Below are 14,152 nucleotides of genomic sequence, written 5' to 3' on the forward strand. Positions count from 1 at the left end.
CTTGTTGGGTTTCATGCTGTCTACTGCCAAAATTTTCGAACAAATAACACAAAAGGGCCTCTGGTCGCCGGCTACTTCGGTTCTCGTGAATCCAAAATGTAAATAGTCTTCAGAATATTTTCTTGATTTAACCTTCCGAACGACGCTCTTCTGGGCGCTTGTTGATGCTTCACAATTGTCCGATGCTCGTTTTGCGCCCAATTAAATTTATCCTTGGTGGTGAGCTTAAAAATGTTTGGTTTTTACAACGTATATTCGAGTTGCTAGGAACACTATCGAGTACTTAAGTGAGTCAAACAACCAGACTGAAATATGGCCTCGGCGAGACGAAATTCACATTTATACTAGCAGGTGCATCTCTAGTAAATTGCAAAGACTGAAACTTTCCGTGAAAGCGCGAAATAAGAAGCGGTGGGCAGTGTTGCCATATATGGCGTAATTTCGCTATTCGCAGGGACATTTTAAACTTGTAGCGGTGTATCGGCAGCAGAAAATACAGGAGTAAATTTTATTAGGGTTTAAAAAAAAAAACGTTAGGGGTGCGCGATTAAAACTGTTATGAAAACTCGGGTCGCAAATACTTAAAGGTTGAGAAACGCTGGGTTAAGGTACAGTGAGGTGCATAAATATTTGGACAGACAGCTTTTCTCATTTTGGTTCTGTACATCACCACAATGAATTTTAAATGAAACAACTCCGATGCAGTTGAAGCGCAGACTTTCAGCTTTAATTCAGCGGGTTGAACAAAACGATTGCATAAAAATGTGAGGCAACTAACGCATTTCTTTTGAACACAATCCCTCCGGTTCTTCTTTCACATTCTCGGAAAGCATGAAGGGGAGGTGGACCAGTTTAGAGTCCCCAGTCCCAATGTGGGTGTCAGCAGGAGTGAGGGAGCCTGAGACAGACTGGCACCCACTACGGGCCTGCCTGCTGCTGATGTTGCTGCTCCTCCTTCACGTGTGACTCTAAATTGTACTAATAGCGCTTGAGGATATTATGGGATGTTCCATCAATATGTTTAGTTCAAAGCGCACCTGATCACTGAACTCCCAAACATCTTCAGCAGGTGCGTATTCCATAATAACGAGCGTGAGGACAGCGCCACGTGTTTTACAAATCCTCTTTCGGAGTTGTAATGGAAGGATTTTTCTCTGTAAAAAGCAAAGGTAAAATAAAGAGAGGAAGGGAATCAGGAGTGCAGATGGGCGTTGGTCGCTCCAGCGCAAAGCCAGCTGCAAAGACTAATGTTTTGGGAAAAACAGCTGGGAATGTTCTAAAGATACAGCCAAGGCTATGTAAGGAGTTGTTTTTCACTTCGAGAGGCTTTTTTCACATGTAAGCATATTACTGTGTCTTCTAGTACTAGGCACTTGCCTCAGTCAGGGCCAAGTAGAAGAAAAACAATACCGTGTCCCGTGGAAGGGTGTGTACTGAAACTGATCACTTCTGTATACAGTGGTGTGAAAAACTATTTGCCCCCTTCCTGATTTCTTATTCTTTTGCATGTTTGTCACACAAAATGTTTCTGATCATCAAACACATTTAACCATTAGTCAAATATAACACAAGTAAACACAAAATGCAGTTTTTAAATGATGGTTTTTATTATTTAGGGAGAAAAAAAAATCCAAACCTACATGGCAAACCAACATGCAAAAGAATAAGAAATCAGGAAGGGGGCAAATAGTTTTTCACACCACTGTACATTGCTTGCACGTAAGCTGCTTTTGGGGCAAGGACACCTAATTAGTATATAAGGGAAGGTTCCGCCCTCAGTTTCTTTGGAAGCTCAACCGTGGGGAATGCGCGCACCGCCCGGTACCTTTGACTAGGCTAACGAGTTGATCCTCTGACGAGACTGACATGCGGGCTCCCTCAGTCTACTGGTCTAGGATGATTGCTCTGGGTCTTTTGATATTGCTGTAAGCATAAGTTTGTGTCTTTTAATATATTACTGTAAGCATATACTTGTTTCTATAATCTATCGCTACTGCATTATACTGCACTATATGTATTTAAATGTTATAATTGAATAAGTAAATTTTACTGAATTATCGGACCTCTTCTCTGATTTTTGCCCACTTACTCTAAAGAACCCCTTGAACCATTTTCCCAAATTAAAACAAGAGTAAACGTTTACCTGCGTGAGGATGTGAGCTTGTGGACTGGCAAATCAGTCTGCCGGAAGGGCACTGGGCACATGACAGGAGACTTTGGGCCACAAATCACTGAGGTAGACTTAACTGCACGGAAGATTTTTTTTTTGGTTGTACATTTGTCCCATGATTGGAGATATGTTTAAGAAGATTTGGCTCTTTTACTTCGTTAAACATAATATTGGCCGCGTTTAACTTCCAAAATCAGAACTTTATGTGGGAAAATGATCTACTACACATTTTTTTTTTCCCCCCCCAGAATATGCAGAAACTTTTTCCTTCTTATTAGACATTAGGTCTTCTATTGTTAGTCGTTATGCTCCCGAGCAGCTCGTCTCTTATCTGTTTATCTCGTCCTCATCTCCACCTACTGGGCCGGGCGGCCGTGGCCACTACTGGGCCGGGATGCCAGCTGGATGGAAGGACCGGGGGAAGAGAGTGTCCACAAGGCACTACCCCCTTCCCCAGGATGCTAGAGGGCAGCCCTTATGGGCAGCTATGGCACCACAAATTCCCCGCAGGGAATGCTGGGAGTTTGGCACAGCCAGGTTTGGTTCTATGGGAGCCGGAGCTGTAGAACCCTTCTTTGGGTTTCCATCACACCATTGGGGTATTTCCAGTTAAAGCTGACGAGCCACCAGAAGCAAAAAAAAAGTGCCACCTTACTACATTCCAAGGATGCCAGAGGTGGGGAGAAAGAGGGACAAAGCTTGGAAAGGAACACAGGAAGGACAGCGTGTCGGGTGCTCTTTTGTACGGTGCTGTGGTGGGGACCGAACTTGTGCTGGAACTCATGTCTCTGCCTGTCTACGTCGGCACACCAAAACCACCACAGGCAGAGCTGGCAGACGTTTTCCGTTTCACTTTCATTCACATTTAATCACAATACTTACTTATTCCCCGATTGCCAGGTGACGGCCGTTCCTCTTCTTTCCTGTTCTCCTCGGCGATTTTCTCTTCAAACTCCGAGGACTCCGATTTCAGTTCCCTAGAAGTCAGCCGGGTAGCCAGTTGTCCCGTATAAGTGAACCAGGGCTGTGAACCGGCAGGAGATTCTTCCCAAATGTCTTGCTTCAAAACACTTCCACTTTCGTGATTCTGCAGGTCAAGGCTGGCGGAGAATTCATCCGAATCCTCACCTTTAATCTGAACCATTTCCCCTTTGGACGCCTCCACTTTTAAAACCAAACCGGCCCCTTTGGGATCCTCCAGCTTTACACCCAAAGCTGCGAATGCATCCCACTCACAGTCCTCTTGCTTCACGCGAGCCAGTCCTGCATCCGGGCCGTCACAGTTGGCGGAGGCCATTCTCCGTGCTAAACTCTTCTCTCTGCCCAGAGTGTCCGCTTGTCTCTATCCTCACGGGATAGTCTATTAGACACCTCACTGCATGTCCATGGGAAACCGGAAAGGATATCTGTTAAAATGAAAGTGAGAGAATTACTTTATAGAGGCACCAAAATAACCCGAGCACATTGCAAGGTATAAGAGACAACCATCCGGGACGCCCCCGATATGGGAGGATGGGGGAAGGCAGCTCTTTAGGACACTGCCTTCCCCCCAAGATTCTAGATGGCAGTTCCCCTTGGAGTGTAGCGGGGCATGCTGGGACTTGGAGTTTGGCATCTCACTCCCTGTTGAGTGCCGTGGAATTACATTGGGAGACATGTTTGTCACATAGCCCGGAAGTTACTAGCAGGTCACGGGAATGGTACATCCGGGCCGATTACAAATCTGACCCGGAAGTGTAGACGTCACGTGGGTGGAAGAACAGAAGCACTTCCGGGTCGAACACCATATAAAAGGAGCGGAAGTTAACAGGAGATGATATCACAGAATAGGATTTGGATTTGTTTAGAGTCCAGGAGACCTCAGCCGTCAAGCCACCTCCCCCTATTGGCTATTCCACAGCTGAGACAGCCAATCCGATGAAAGGACCCCTCTACGTGACGATTCCTGCGATCCTCCATCAGGGATGACTTTACCTTAGGCAGGCAAAACAACTATCATGTTACTTGTGTTTTAGTGCTAATGATCAACAAAAGAAATGCAGCCTGCACAGTTAATCAGCAGCTCTAGTCAGGGTGTGCTAAACTGAAATAGTGAGTTTACAGCCAGGATTTCAAATTCAATACAATTTACTTGTTGTACAGCCCAAACTCACACAAGAAGTGCCGCAATGGGTTTTAACGGGCCCTGCCTCTTGACAGCCCCCCAGCACTGACACTCTGAGAAGAAAAGGAAAAAAAAAATGGAAGAAACCTTAGGAAAGGCAATTTAGAGATGAAACCCTTTCCCAGGTAGGTTAGACAGACAGTGGGTGTCAAAAAAAAAAAAAAAAGGCCAGCCAATACAACACACAGAACAGAACACAAGTCATCCCCGATACAATACAATAGTGCAATAGAAGTAGTACAAGGACAGAGCAGAATTCAACAGTAGATGATATCCCATAATAGGATTTGGATTTGTTTTTAGAGTCCTGGAGACCTCGGCCATCCAGCTGAGAAACAGAACAGGTGAGGGTTACTATCAAATTCTAACAATCATGTTACTTATGTTTTAGTGCTAATGACTGACCACAGAGATGCAGTGTGTAGAGTTAATCAGCAGCTCTAGTCAGGGTGTGCTAAACTGAAATATTGAGTCTACAGCCCGGATTTGAAATACAATACAATTTACTTGTTGTATAGCCCAAAATCACACAAGAAGTGCTGCAATGGGTTTTATCAGGCCCTGCCTCTTGACAGCCCCCAGCCTCGACTCTCTAAGAAGAAACCCTTGTAAGGAAAAAATGGAAGAAACCTTAGGAAAGGCAGTTCAGAGAGAGACCCCTTTCCAGGTAGGTTGGGCGTGCAGTGGGTGTCAAAAAAAAAAGGGGGAGGGGTGATCAAAACAATACACAGAAGACAAGTAATCTTCAATACAGTATAACAGTTAAATTAAAAATATTACAAGGACAGAGCAGAATTTAACAGTAGATGATATCCCATAATAGGATTTGGATTTGTTTTTAGAGTCCTGGAGACCGCGCCATCCAGCTGAGAAACAGAACAGGTGAGGGTTACTAACAAATTCTAACTATCATGTTACTTATGTTTTAGTGCTAATGACTGACCACAGAGATGCAGTGTGTAGAGTTAATCAGCAGCTCTAGTCAGGGTGTGCTGAACTGAAGTAGTGAGTCTTCACCCGGGATCTGAAATACAATACAATTTACTTGTTGTATAGCCCCAAAATTACACAAGAAGTGCTGCAATGGGCTTCATCAGGCCCTGCCTCTTGACAGGCCCCCAGCCTCGACTCTCTAAGAAGACGGGGGAAAAAAATATGGAAGAAACCTTAGGAAAGGCAATTTAGAGATGAAACCCCTTCCCAGGTAGGTTGGACAGACAGTGGGTGTCAAAAAAAAAAAAAAAAAAATGGCAGTCAATACAATACACAGAACAGAACACAAGTCATCCCTGATACAATACAATAGTGCAATAGTAGTAGTACAAGGACAGAGCAGAATTCAACAGTAGATGATATCCCATAATAGGATTTGGATTTGTTTTTAGAGTCCTGGAGACCTCGGCCATCCAGCTGAGAAACAGAACAGGTGAGGGTTACTATCAAATTCTAACAATCATGTTACTTATATTTTAGTGCTAATGACTGACCACAGAGATGCAGTCTATAGAGTTAATCAGCAGCTCTAGGCAGGGTGTGCTAAACTGAAGTAGTGAGTCTACAGCCGGGATTTGAAATACAATACAATTTATTTGTTGTATAGCCAAAAATCACACAAGAAGTGCTGCAATGGGCTTTATCAGGCCCTGCCTCTTGACAGCCCCCAGCCTCGTCTCTCTAAGAAGACAAGGAAACCCTTGAAGGGAAAAAAAAATAATGGAAGAAAGCTTGAGAAAGGCAGTTCAGAGAGAGACCCCTTTCCAGGTAGGGTGGATGTGCAGTCAGTGTCAAAAAAAAAAAAAAGGGGGGGAGGTCAATATAATACAACAACATTTATCTATATAGCACATTTTCATACAAACAGTAGCTCAAAGTGCTTTACATAATGAAGAATAGAAAAATAAAAGACACAATAAGAAAACAAAATAAGTCAACATTAATTAACATAGAATAAGAGTAAGGTCCAATGGCCGGGGGGGGGAGTTAGAAAAAACAAAAACTCTAGACGGCTGGAGAAAAAAATAAAACGTGCAGTCCCCTCTGGGCATTCTACCTAACATAAATGAAACAGTCCTCTTTGGATTTAGGGTTCTCACGGAAGGGCTTGATGATGATGGTCACGTAGACTTCTGCCTTTTAATCCATCCATCATTATTATTGGAGCATCGTACACAGAACAGAACACAAATAATCCTCAATACAGTAGAACAGTTAAATAAATTCTACTCTGTCCTTGTAATATTTTTAACAGTAGACGATATCACATAATAGGATTTGGATTTGTTTAGAGTCCTGGAGACCTCAGCCATCAGGCCGCCTCCCCCTATTGGCCATTCCACAGCTGAGTCAGCCAATCCGATGAAGGGACCCCTCTACGTGACGATTCCTGTGATCCTTCATCAGGGATGACTTTACTTTAAGCAGGCAAAACAACTTGGCAGGTGAGCAGTGGCACCAAGTGCCACATTTGAGTACCGAGAACAGAAACAGAATAGGTGAGGGTTAGTATTCAGTTCTAACTGTCATGTTACTTATGTTTTAGTGCTAAAGACTGACAACAGAGATGCAGTCTGTAGAGATAATCAGCAGCTCTAGGCAGGGTGTGCTAAACTGAAGTTGTGAGATTTGAAAGCTGAGACCGAAGGGGCATCTCTTACAGTAGCAGGCAGACCACTCCACAGTTTAGGGGTCCTGTAACTAACAGCTCGACCTCCCGATGTTATTTTATTAATTCTTGGTGTCATAAGCACACCGGCATCTTGAGATCTTAATGTGTGCTCAGGTTTGTAAGTCATGATAAGTTCAAACAAGTAAGCCGGACCTCGGCCGTTTAAGGCTTTATATGTTAAATGGAGGATTTTGAAATCTGCCCTAAACTTAACCGGGAGCCAGTGTAACGACTCTAGAACTGGAGTTGTGTTCGTATTTTCTTGTTCTTTTAATAATTCTTGCAGCAGCATTTTGGATTAACTGGACGCTGAACAGTTTGAACATCCAGTGAACACCGCACTGCAGTAGTCAATCTTACTAGAAATAAATGCATGAATTAATTTCTCAGAATCCTGTTTATTTAGAAAGCGCCTTAATTTCCTAACATTTTTAAGATGGAAGAAACATGATTCGGACAACTTTGTAATATGCGCTTTAAATGACAAGCTAGAGTCAAAGATAACTCCGAGATTGCGGGCTGATTCAGTAAAATGAATTGGGATTCCAACGGAGTTCAATGATGTCAGAATATTGAGGTGATCAGCGTCATTCCCTCCAACAATTAACATCTCTGCTTTATCTGTGTTTAAAGACAAGTAGTTCTCATTCATCCACTCCTTTAATTCACTAACACAACTAATTAAAGACAACATCGGAGAAACTTCATTTGATTTAAAAGAAAGGTAGAACTGGGTGTCATCTGCATACGAGTGAAAATTAACATGATGTTTCCTAATGAGAGATCCCAGTGGAAGCATGTAAAGTGAAAACAGTAAAGGTCTGAGTACTGAGCCCTGCGGGACACCATATTGAACTTCTGTGTATAATGATGGAGTACTGTCAGCACATTTCTGTATGTATTGGAATTGATTTGATAAATAAAGAACTAAACCAGGCGAGCAGTTGGCCTGTAAGCCCAACATCGTTTTCTAGCCTGTGTAGTATAACAGAATGGTCAATGGTGTCAAACGCTGAGATAAAGTCTGGCTGATTAAAGGGAAACATGAAAAGGGAAAAAAATGAAAAACTGGTTTTCTTTATCATTTCACTTTTGTTTAATGTGTCAAAGCAACAGAAAAGAACCCAAAAGGTTGAATCTGACGTCAACGAACATCTTAGAAAGACTCGGCCCTTGATGCCTTGATATTCCACACCTCGATTAGAGTGATACACACTCGGCACAAACGCACAATGACTCACGTCGGTCTTGTAGCAAGTCTACATAACACTACAAGCGGGTTGGCTTTCTGGACTGTATTATATGGCCTGGAGGTTGTCTAAGAAAAGATCCCTTCAGGCGTGACTGTGGATGACCAAGTTCTGGTAGGACCACGCCCTGTAAGGATTCCCGCTGCCTAGTGCTGGCGTCATGTTGCCATGACATCGAAACAGCACATGGATGTTTCCAGGGGAAACTTGGCAGACCGAGGAGGAAGACAAAGAGAAGCAGAAGACAAGGAGTATGGCTGTCTACACTTTGGGAATATTTCACCCAGGGGCGTCAACTATTTGTGGGTGGCCACACCGAAGTTCAAACGGTGAGGCAATCCCAGAGAAGAGGCCAGGGGTTGTAGTATATGGACCTGAGGTTCTCCGGGTGCTCCCGTTGGTGAGTCTTAAATTCTACAAGCCAGGAAGCCATTTTATTCCCCCCTTCATCACGCAGTAAGAACTGTACTACAGGATTCTTCGCCGTTTCACAGACTACGTTTAATCCTTCCTCTTTTGGATATCCTTTTTCCTTTATGTGTGGCACGAGTTGAGGATTTAAGATTTGGTCGCTGGGGATGGCATCCGAGGGAAAAAGGAATCACTAATGAGACCTCAGTCACCGGGCATGTAAATGTTTCAACGCTGGATTACAATAAACACTTGCTAAGTTAACCAGTCCAACTACCATCTGGTTTCTTTCAAGTATTGGCGGGCACGTAAAGGGGAGAAGAGGGGCTGGGGGCCGAATATTTTAATACGCTTATAACCTTCGAACATCATCCACTTCCCTCTCGGGTGGGGAAGAGTAGTGGTCAGGTCCCATATCGGGCGAATTTTACAGTCAGCCATTAAAAATATTAGCAAACTGACCTTCAGCCTAGATAGTCCTTCCCAAAAGACCCCCATCTATTACGAGAGGTGGCTCTTCCACCCACCCACTGCTCCATACTCCAATAGCATGATTTCAGAAGAGCTTTGTTGGGCTGTTCTCGTCTAGATTGTTCTAAAGAGCTAAAAAAGCACTCCTCTTGTCACTCCTCTTGATATCTCTCTCTCACTCACTCCTGCCTGCTGACCCCACAACTTCAGCCTACCTCTCCACTCCTAATGCGACATACTTCTGGCATGGGGATGGCTTTAATGGTAGCCCCCCTTGCTGGATGTCACTTTCGGCCCAGTCCTAAAATGACTTCTGATGTAAAATCCATCTGACATTTCCACGGGTTTATCCCACTCCCCCTTTATTTTACTCCCGTCTTCAGAGGACGTGTTTCTAAAACTGGCTTCTGGTGACTGGGGGGGGGTCTCAGGTTTTTCTTTCAGTTTTCCAGCTTTCCTCATACATCCCTAACACACGTGTCATCCTGGTATCTCAAAACTGACCAGGGATGACCCGACACCCCCTTAAGAGTTGGTTCCTGCCATTCAGCCCATTCTGCCTGTGTCCACTGTAACCCTGAACTGAATGAAGTCAAATCATCATTCAAACTTGCTAAATCCAGACCAGGATCATATTGGGGAGGGAGGCTGGTTTGGAGCCTATCTCGGCTATTTGCCCCCATATTACTTTTTCTTTTTTTTTTTTGCCCCCCCGTCAGATCTTCGGCCAAGCAACACGTTACAACCGTATCTGCTCAGACCTGACAGACTGCGGGAGCTTAGAAGAGATTTCATCAGACAAGGTTATACCCCCAAAACAACAGACACCCAAATAAGAAGAGTGACTGTCATACCCAGAGACCACCTTCAGGAATGTAAAAACAAAGACAATGGGTGTTGTCACCCATAACCCACATTGTGAAGCACTTTGAAAAATGATAAAAGAACTTCAGCCAATGCTAAACACTGACGACACGCTAAAAGATGGATTCCCAGAATCACCCGTCCTCCTGGTATACAGAAAACCGACAAACCTGCAGCCACTAACTGCCCGAAGCTCCCTGGGTGAACCAACAGAAAACGGCACAACTCCCTGTCTACAGAAAAGACACAAAACGTGGGGTCACATTTATAATAAAGATTGTGTAGCTACACCATATTGCTGACTAGAACATCGCATGAAGGGGTCACTGTCCTGCAGATCACCTAATGTGGTCTACCTAATTCTCTGTATGAAACGTCCCGACACTGGACAAACACTCCACCAGAGAATAAATTGGACACAGGGTCCGCATTAATCATGGCAACACAGATGGTCCTGCGGCAGCCATGGGCACTGCAAGAGGGACTTTAAAGTCATAGGGCTTTAACCCTGAAACCGCCAGAACTGGCTATACTCAATTCCCAAAGCAATTTGCAAGCACCCCGGAGTTCAGCATATTCGGTGGCATACATTCACTGAATGCCACAACCGGCTCCAGTTGCTTCCCAGTGCAACTTGTCAGCATGCCGGAGCCGATCAGTTTGTGCCGTCCATTCGTTGAGCAGTCCGCGCGTGACTAAATAGCGCCCCCGTGCAGCCTCGCTGTCCCTGGGATTCAGCTGCTGCACTAGACTGGCCCGCAAGTCAGCATTGGCCTCGGTGTTCTTGCATGCAGACAGTCCAAGCGCAGCTGATTTAATGAACTTCATCCACCTTATACAGGGTGCTCCAGATCTAATTATGCAGATCCAGATTGTCTGGATGGCTTCGATTTATGCGGGGACGATTCCAGTTCGGGAAGAAGCGATTCTTCATGTCGTCAGTTCGCACACTTCTCGATGGTTCGGGATTTTTTGGGTAATTTTCTATGTAATAAACTTAATAAGGGTTGGCACGGTGGCGCAGGGTGTAGCACTGCCGCCTCGCGGTTAGCTTCCTAAATTGTCCCTAGTGTGTGTGCGAGTCTGCGTTGGGCTGGCGCCCTGCCTGGGGTTTGTATCCTGCCTTGCGCCCTGTGCTGGCTGGGATTGGCTCCAGCAGACCCCCCCATTAGGATATAGCGGGTTGGACAATGACCGACTTTTGCACTTTTTTCACCACCCCACATCTTGCAACGTGCGTCTCTGTCCTCATCTGCCGGCTCATCTCGGTTACGGTAACGACAGTGTCGGGTTCAAGAGGATCCCAACATGGAAGAGGAGCTGGATCCGACCCACGTCATCACAAGGTGCAGCAGCTGCCCCCCCTTTAGTACGAGGGACCACAAGAGACAATGGGCCGAGAGTTCAAAGCTCTCTGGATGGCTGGTGTAAAACGCACATTTCAGATAAATGAGGCGGCGCAGAGCCACATAGTGATTTAAAAATCAGCAAGCAAGTCAGTTCTGAGATTTAACAGGCAGGCCGGGTAAAGAGGCTCAAATCGGAGAGACACAGAATCAAACTTTCTTGACCCCGACCAAAAAAAACAGAACAGCAGCAGCGTTCTGGACCAACTGCAACCTGCATTTCGGGGATTTGCTGCTCCCAGAAGGCAATGAGTTGCAGGAATCAAGCCAAGAAAAGATAAAAGCAGGAGTGAACTTTCTCAAGATCATCTTCTTCTGGCTGCTCCCACTAGGGGATAAAAATGGCTAAAAGACAAACCCGTGAAAAAGCGTGACTACAGAATTCATCAGTTTCTCAGAAAAGAGCTTACAGACAAAGTTAACCCCAAGATTGAGGAAGTCCACAAAAAGAGCCAGAGAGTCCAAAAACAATTTGAGCTGTGGCTGCGGGACAAACTAACGGCACTTCTGCTCGATTTCTGAATCCAGCCATCCTACAAGACAAGTGAAGAGTTGCACACAGGAAAAAACAAACCTGCGCGGAAAGAATGAAAAGAAACATTAAACTTCCTAAAAGAGAGCACCTATAGGATGACGACGGATAGAAAATAAAACAGGACCTGAGGAACACCACATTCAACCGGTGCAGCAGACGAGAACAAGGAATTGAAGGTCACGGACAAGTGTTTACCAGCAAAAGAAGATCGGATCTAAAATTTAGGCGTGACATCTGGAGAGCAGAAGGAGGAAAAGGAAACCTGGAGGTGGAATGAGGAAATACAGGAGAGTATACAGAGGAAGAGGATGATGAAGAAGAAGTGGGATAGTCAGAGAGATGCAGAAAGTAGACAAGAGTACAAGGAGATGAGGCACAAGGTGAAGAGAGAGGTGGCAAAGGATAAAGAAAAGGCGTATGATGAGTTGTATGAGAGGTTGGACACTAAGGAGGGGGGAGAAAAGGACCGGTGGGCTACAGAGAGGGGCCGAGCTGGGAAAGATGAGCAGCAGGTTAGGGTGATAAAGATGGAAACAAGAGAGGAGAGTGTGTGGACTTTGGGAGGCTGATGAATGAAGACAACGAGAGAGAGAAGAGGTTGGATGATGTGGAGATGGTGAATCAGGAAGTGCAACGGATTAGCAAGGTGGAAGTAAGGACAGCGATGAAGAGGATGTAGAATGGAAAGGCCGTTGGTCCAGACCTGTGGAAGCATGGAGGTGTTCAGGAGAGACGGCAGTGGAGTTTTTAACCAGATTGTTTAATGGAATCTTGGAAAGTGAGAGGATGATGAGGAGTGGGGATGAAGTGTACTGGTGCCGATATTTAAGAATAAGGATGATATGCAGGACTGTAGTAACAACAGGGGGATAAAATTGATGAGCCACAGCATGAAGTTATGGGAAAGAGTAGTGGAAGCTCAGTTAAGAAGTGAGGTGATGATTAGTGAGCAGCAGGATGGTTTCATGCCAAGACAGAGCACCACAGATGAGATGTTTGCTCTGAGGATGTTGATGGAGAAGTTTAGAGAGAAGGCCAGAAGGAGATGCATTGCGTCTTTGTGGACCTGGAGAAAGCATATGACAGGGTGCCTGAGATGAGCTTTGGTATTGTATGAGGAAGTCGGGAGTGGCAGAGAAGTACGTAAGAGTTGTACAGGATATGTACGAGGGACGTGTGACAGTGGTGAGGTCTGCAGTAGGAGTGACGGAGGTGGGATTACATCAGGGATCGTCTCTGAGTCCTTTCTTATTGTCAATGGTGATGGACAGGCTGACAGACGAGATTAGACAGAAGTCCCCGTGGACTGTGATGTTTGCTGATGACATTGTGATCTAAAGCGATAGTAGGGAGCAGATTGAGGAGACCATGGAGAGGTGGAGATATGAGAGGAGAGGAATGAAGGTCAGTAGGACCACCAAGACAGAATACATGTGTGTGAATGAGAGGAAGGTCAGTGGAATGATGAGGATGAGGGAGTAGAGTTGGTGAAGGTGGAGGAGTTTAAATACTTGGGAACAACAGTACAGAGTAATGGGGACTGTGGAAGAGAGGAGAAGAAGAGAGTGCAGGCAGAGTGGAGTAGGTGGAGAAGAGTGTCAGGAGTGATTTGTGACAGACGGCTATCAGCAAGAGTGAAAGGGAAGGTCTACAGGATGGTAGTGAGACCAGCTATGTTATATGGGCTGGAGACGGTGGCACAGGAGACAGAGCTGGAGGTGGCAGAGTTAAAGATGCTAAGATTTGCATTGGGTGAGATGAGGATGGTCAGGATTAGAAATGAGGACATTAGAGGGTCAGCTCAGGTGGGATAGGTTGGGAGACAAAGTCAGAGAGGCAAGATGGTGTTGGTTTGGACATGTGCAGAGGAGAGATGAGGGGTATACTGGGAGAAGGATGTTAAGGATGGAGCTGCCAGGGAAGAGGAGCAGAGGAAGGCCTAAGAGAAGGTTTATGGATGTGGTGTGAAAAGACATGTAGGTGATGGGTGTAGCAGAACAAGTTGACGAGGAGAGGAAGAGAAGGAAAAAGATGGTCCGCTGTGGTAACCCCTAATGGGAGCAGCTGAAAGAAGAAGAAGCAGCTGAGAGAGTCAATTGTTACCTTCTTTTCTATTTCCTTTCTTTCAATCAGCCATGAAGTGCCAGGCCGAGGTGGTCCACAGGTTAGTCCTTATTGGAGAAGCTGCGCACTGCCGCTTACTGGCACGGCTGCCT

General features: G+C 45.2%; 1 protein-coding gene across 1 annotated transcript in view; it reads right to left on the minus strand.

The window, feature by feature from the left end:
• Window positions 1-14,152, minus strand: part of LOC120528915 (zinc finger protein 729-like) — a 68,243-nt gene that overhangs the window by 49,732 nt on the left and 4,359 nt on the right. The window contains exon 2 of the mRNA XM_039752990.1: window positions 3,053-3,576. Coding sequence (XP_039608924.1) covers window positions 3,053-3,467 — 415 coding nt within the window. The 5' untranslated portion in view covers window positions 3,468-3,576. The remainder of the gene's footprint in view (window positions 1-3,052; window positions 3,577-14,152) is intronic.

The sequence above is a fragment of the Polypterus senegalus genome, chromosome 4 (genome assembly GCF_016835505.1).
Source record: "Polypterus senegalus isolate Bchr_013 chromosome 4, ASM1683550v1, whole genome shotgun sequence".
Lineage (NCBI taxonomy): Eukaryota > Metazoa > Chordata > Cladistia > Polypteriformes > Polypteridae > Polypterus > Polypterus senegalus.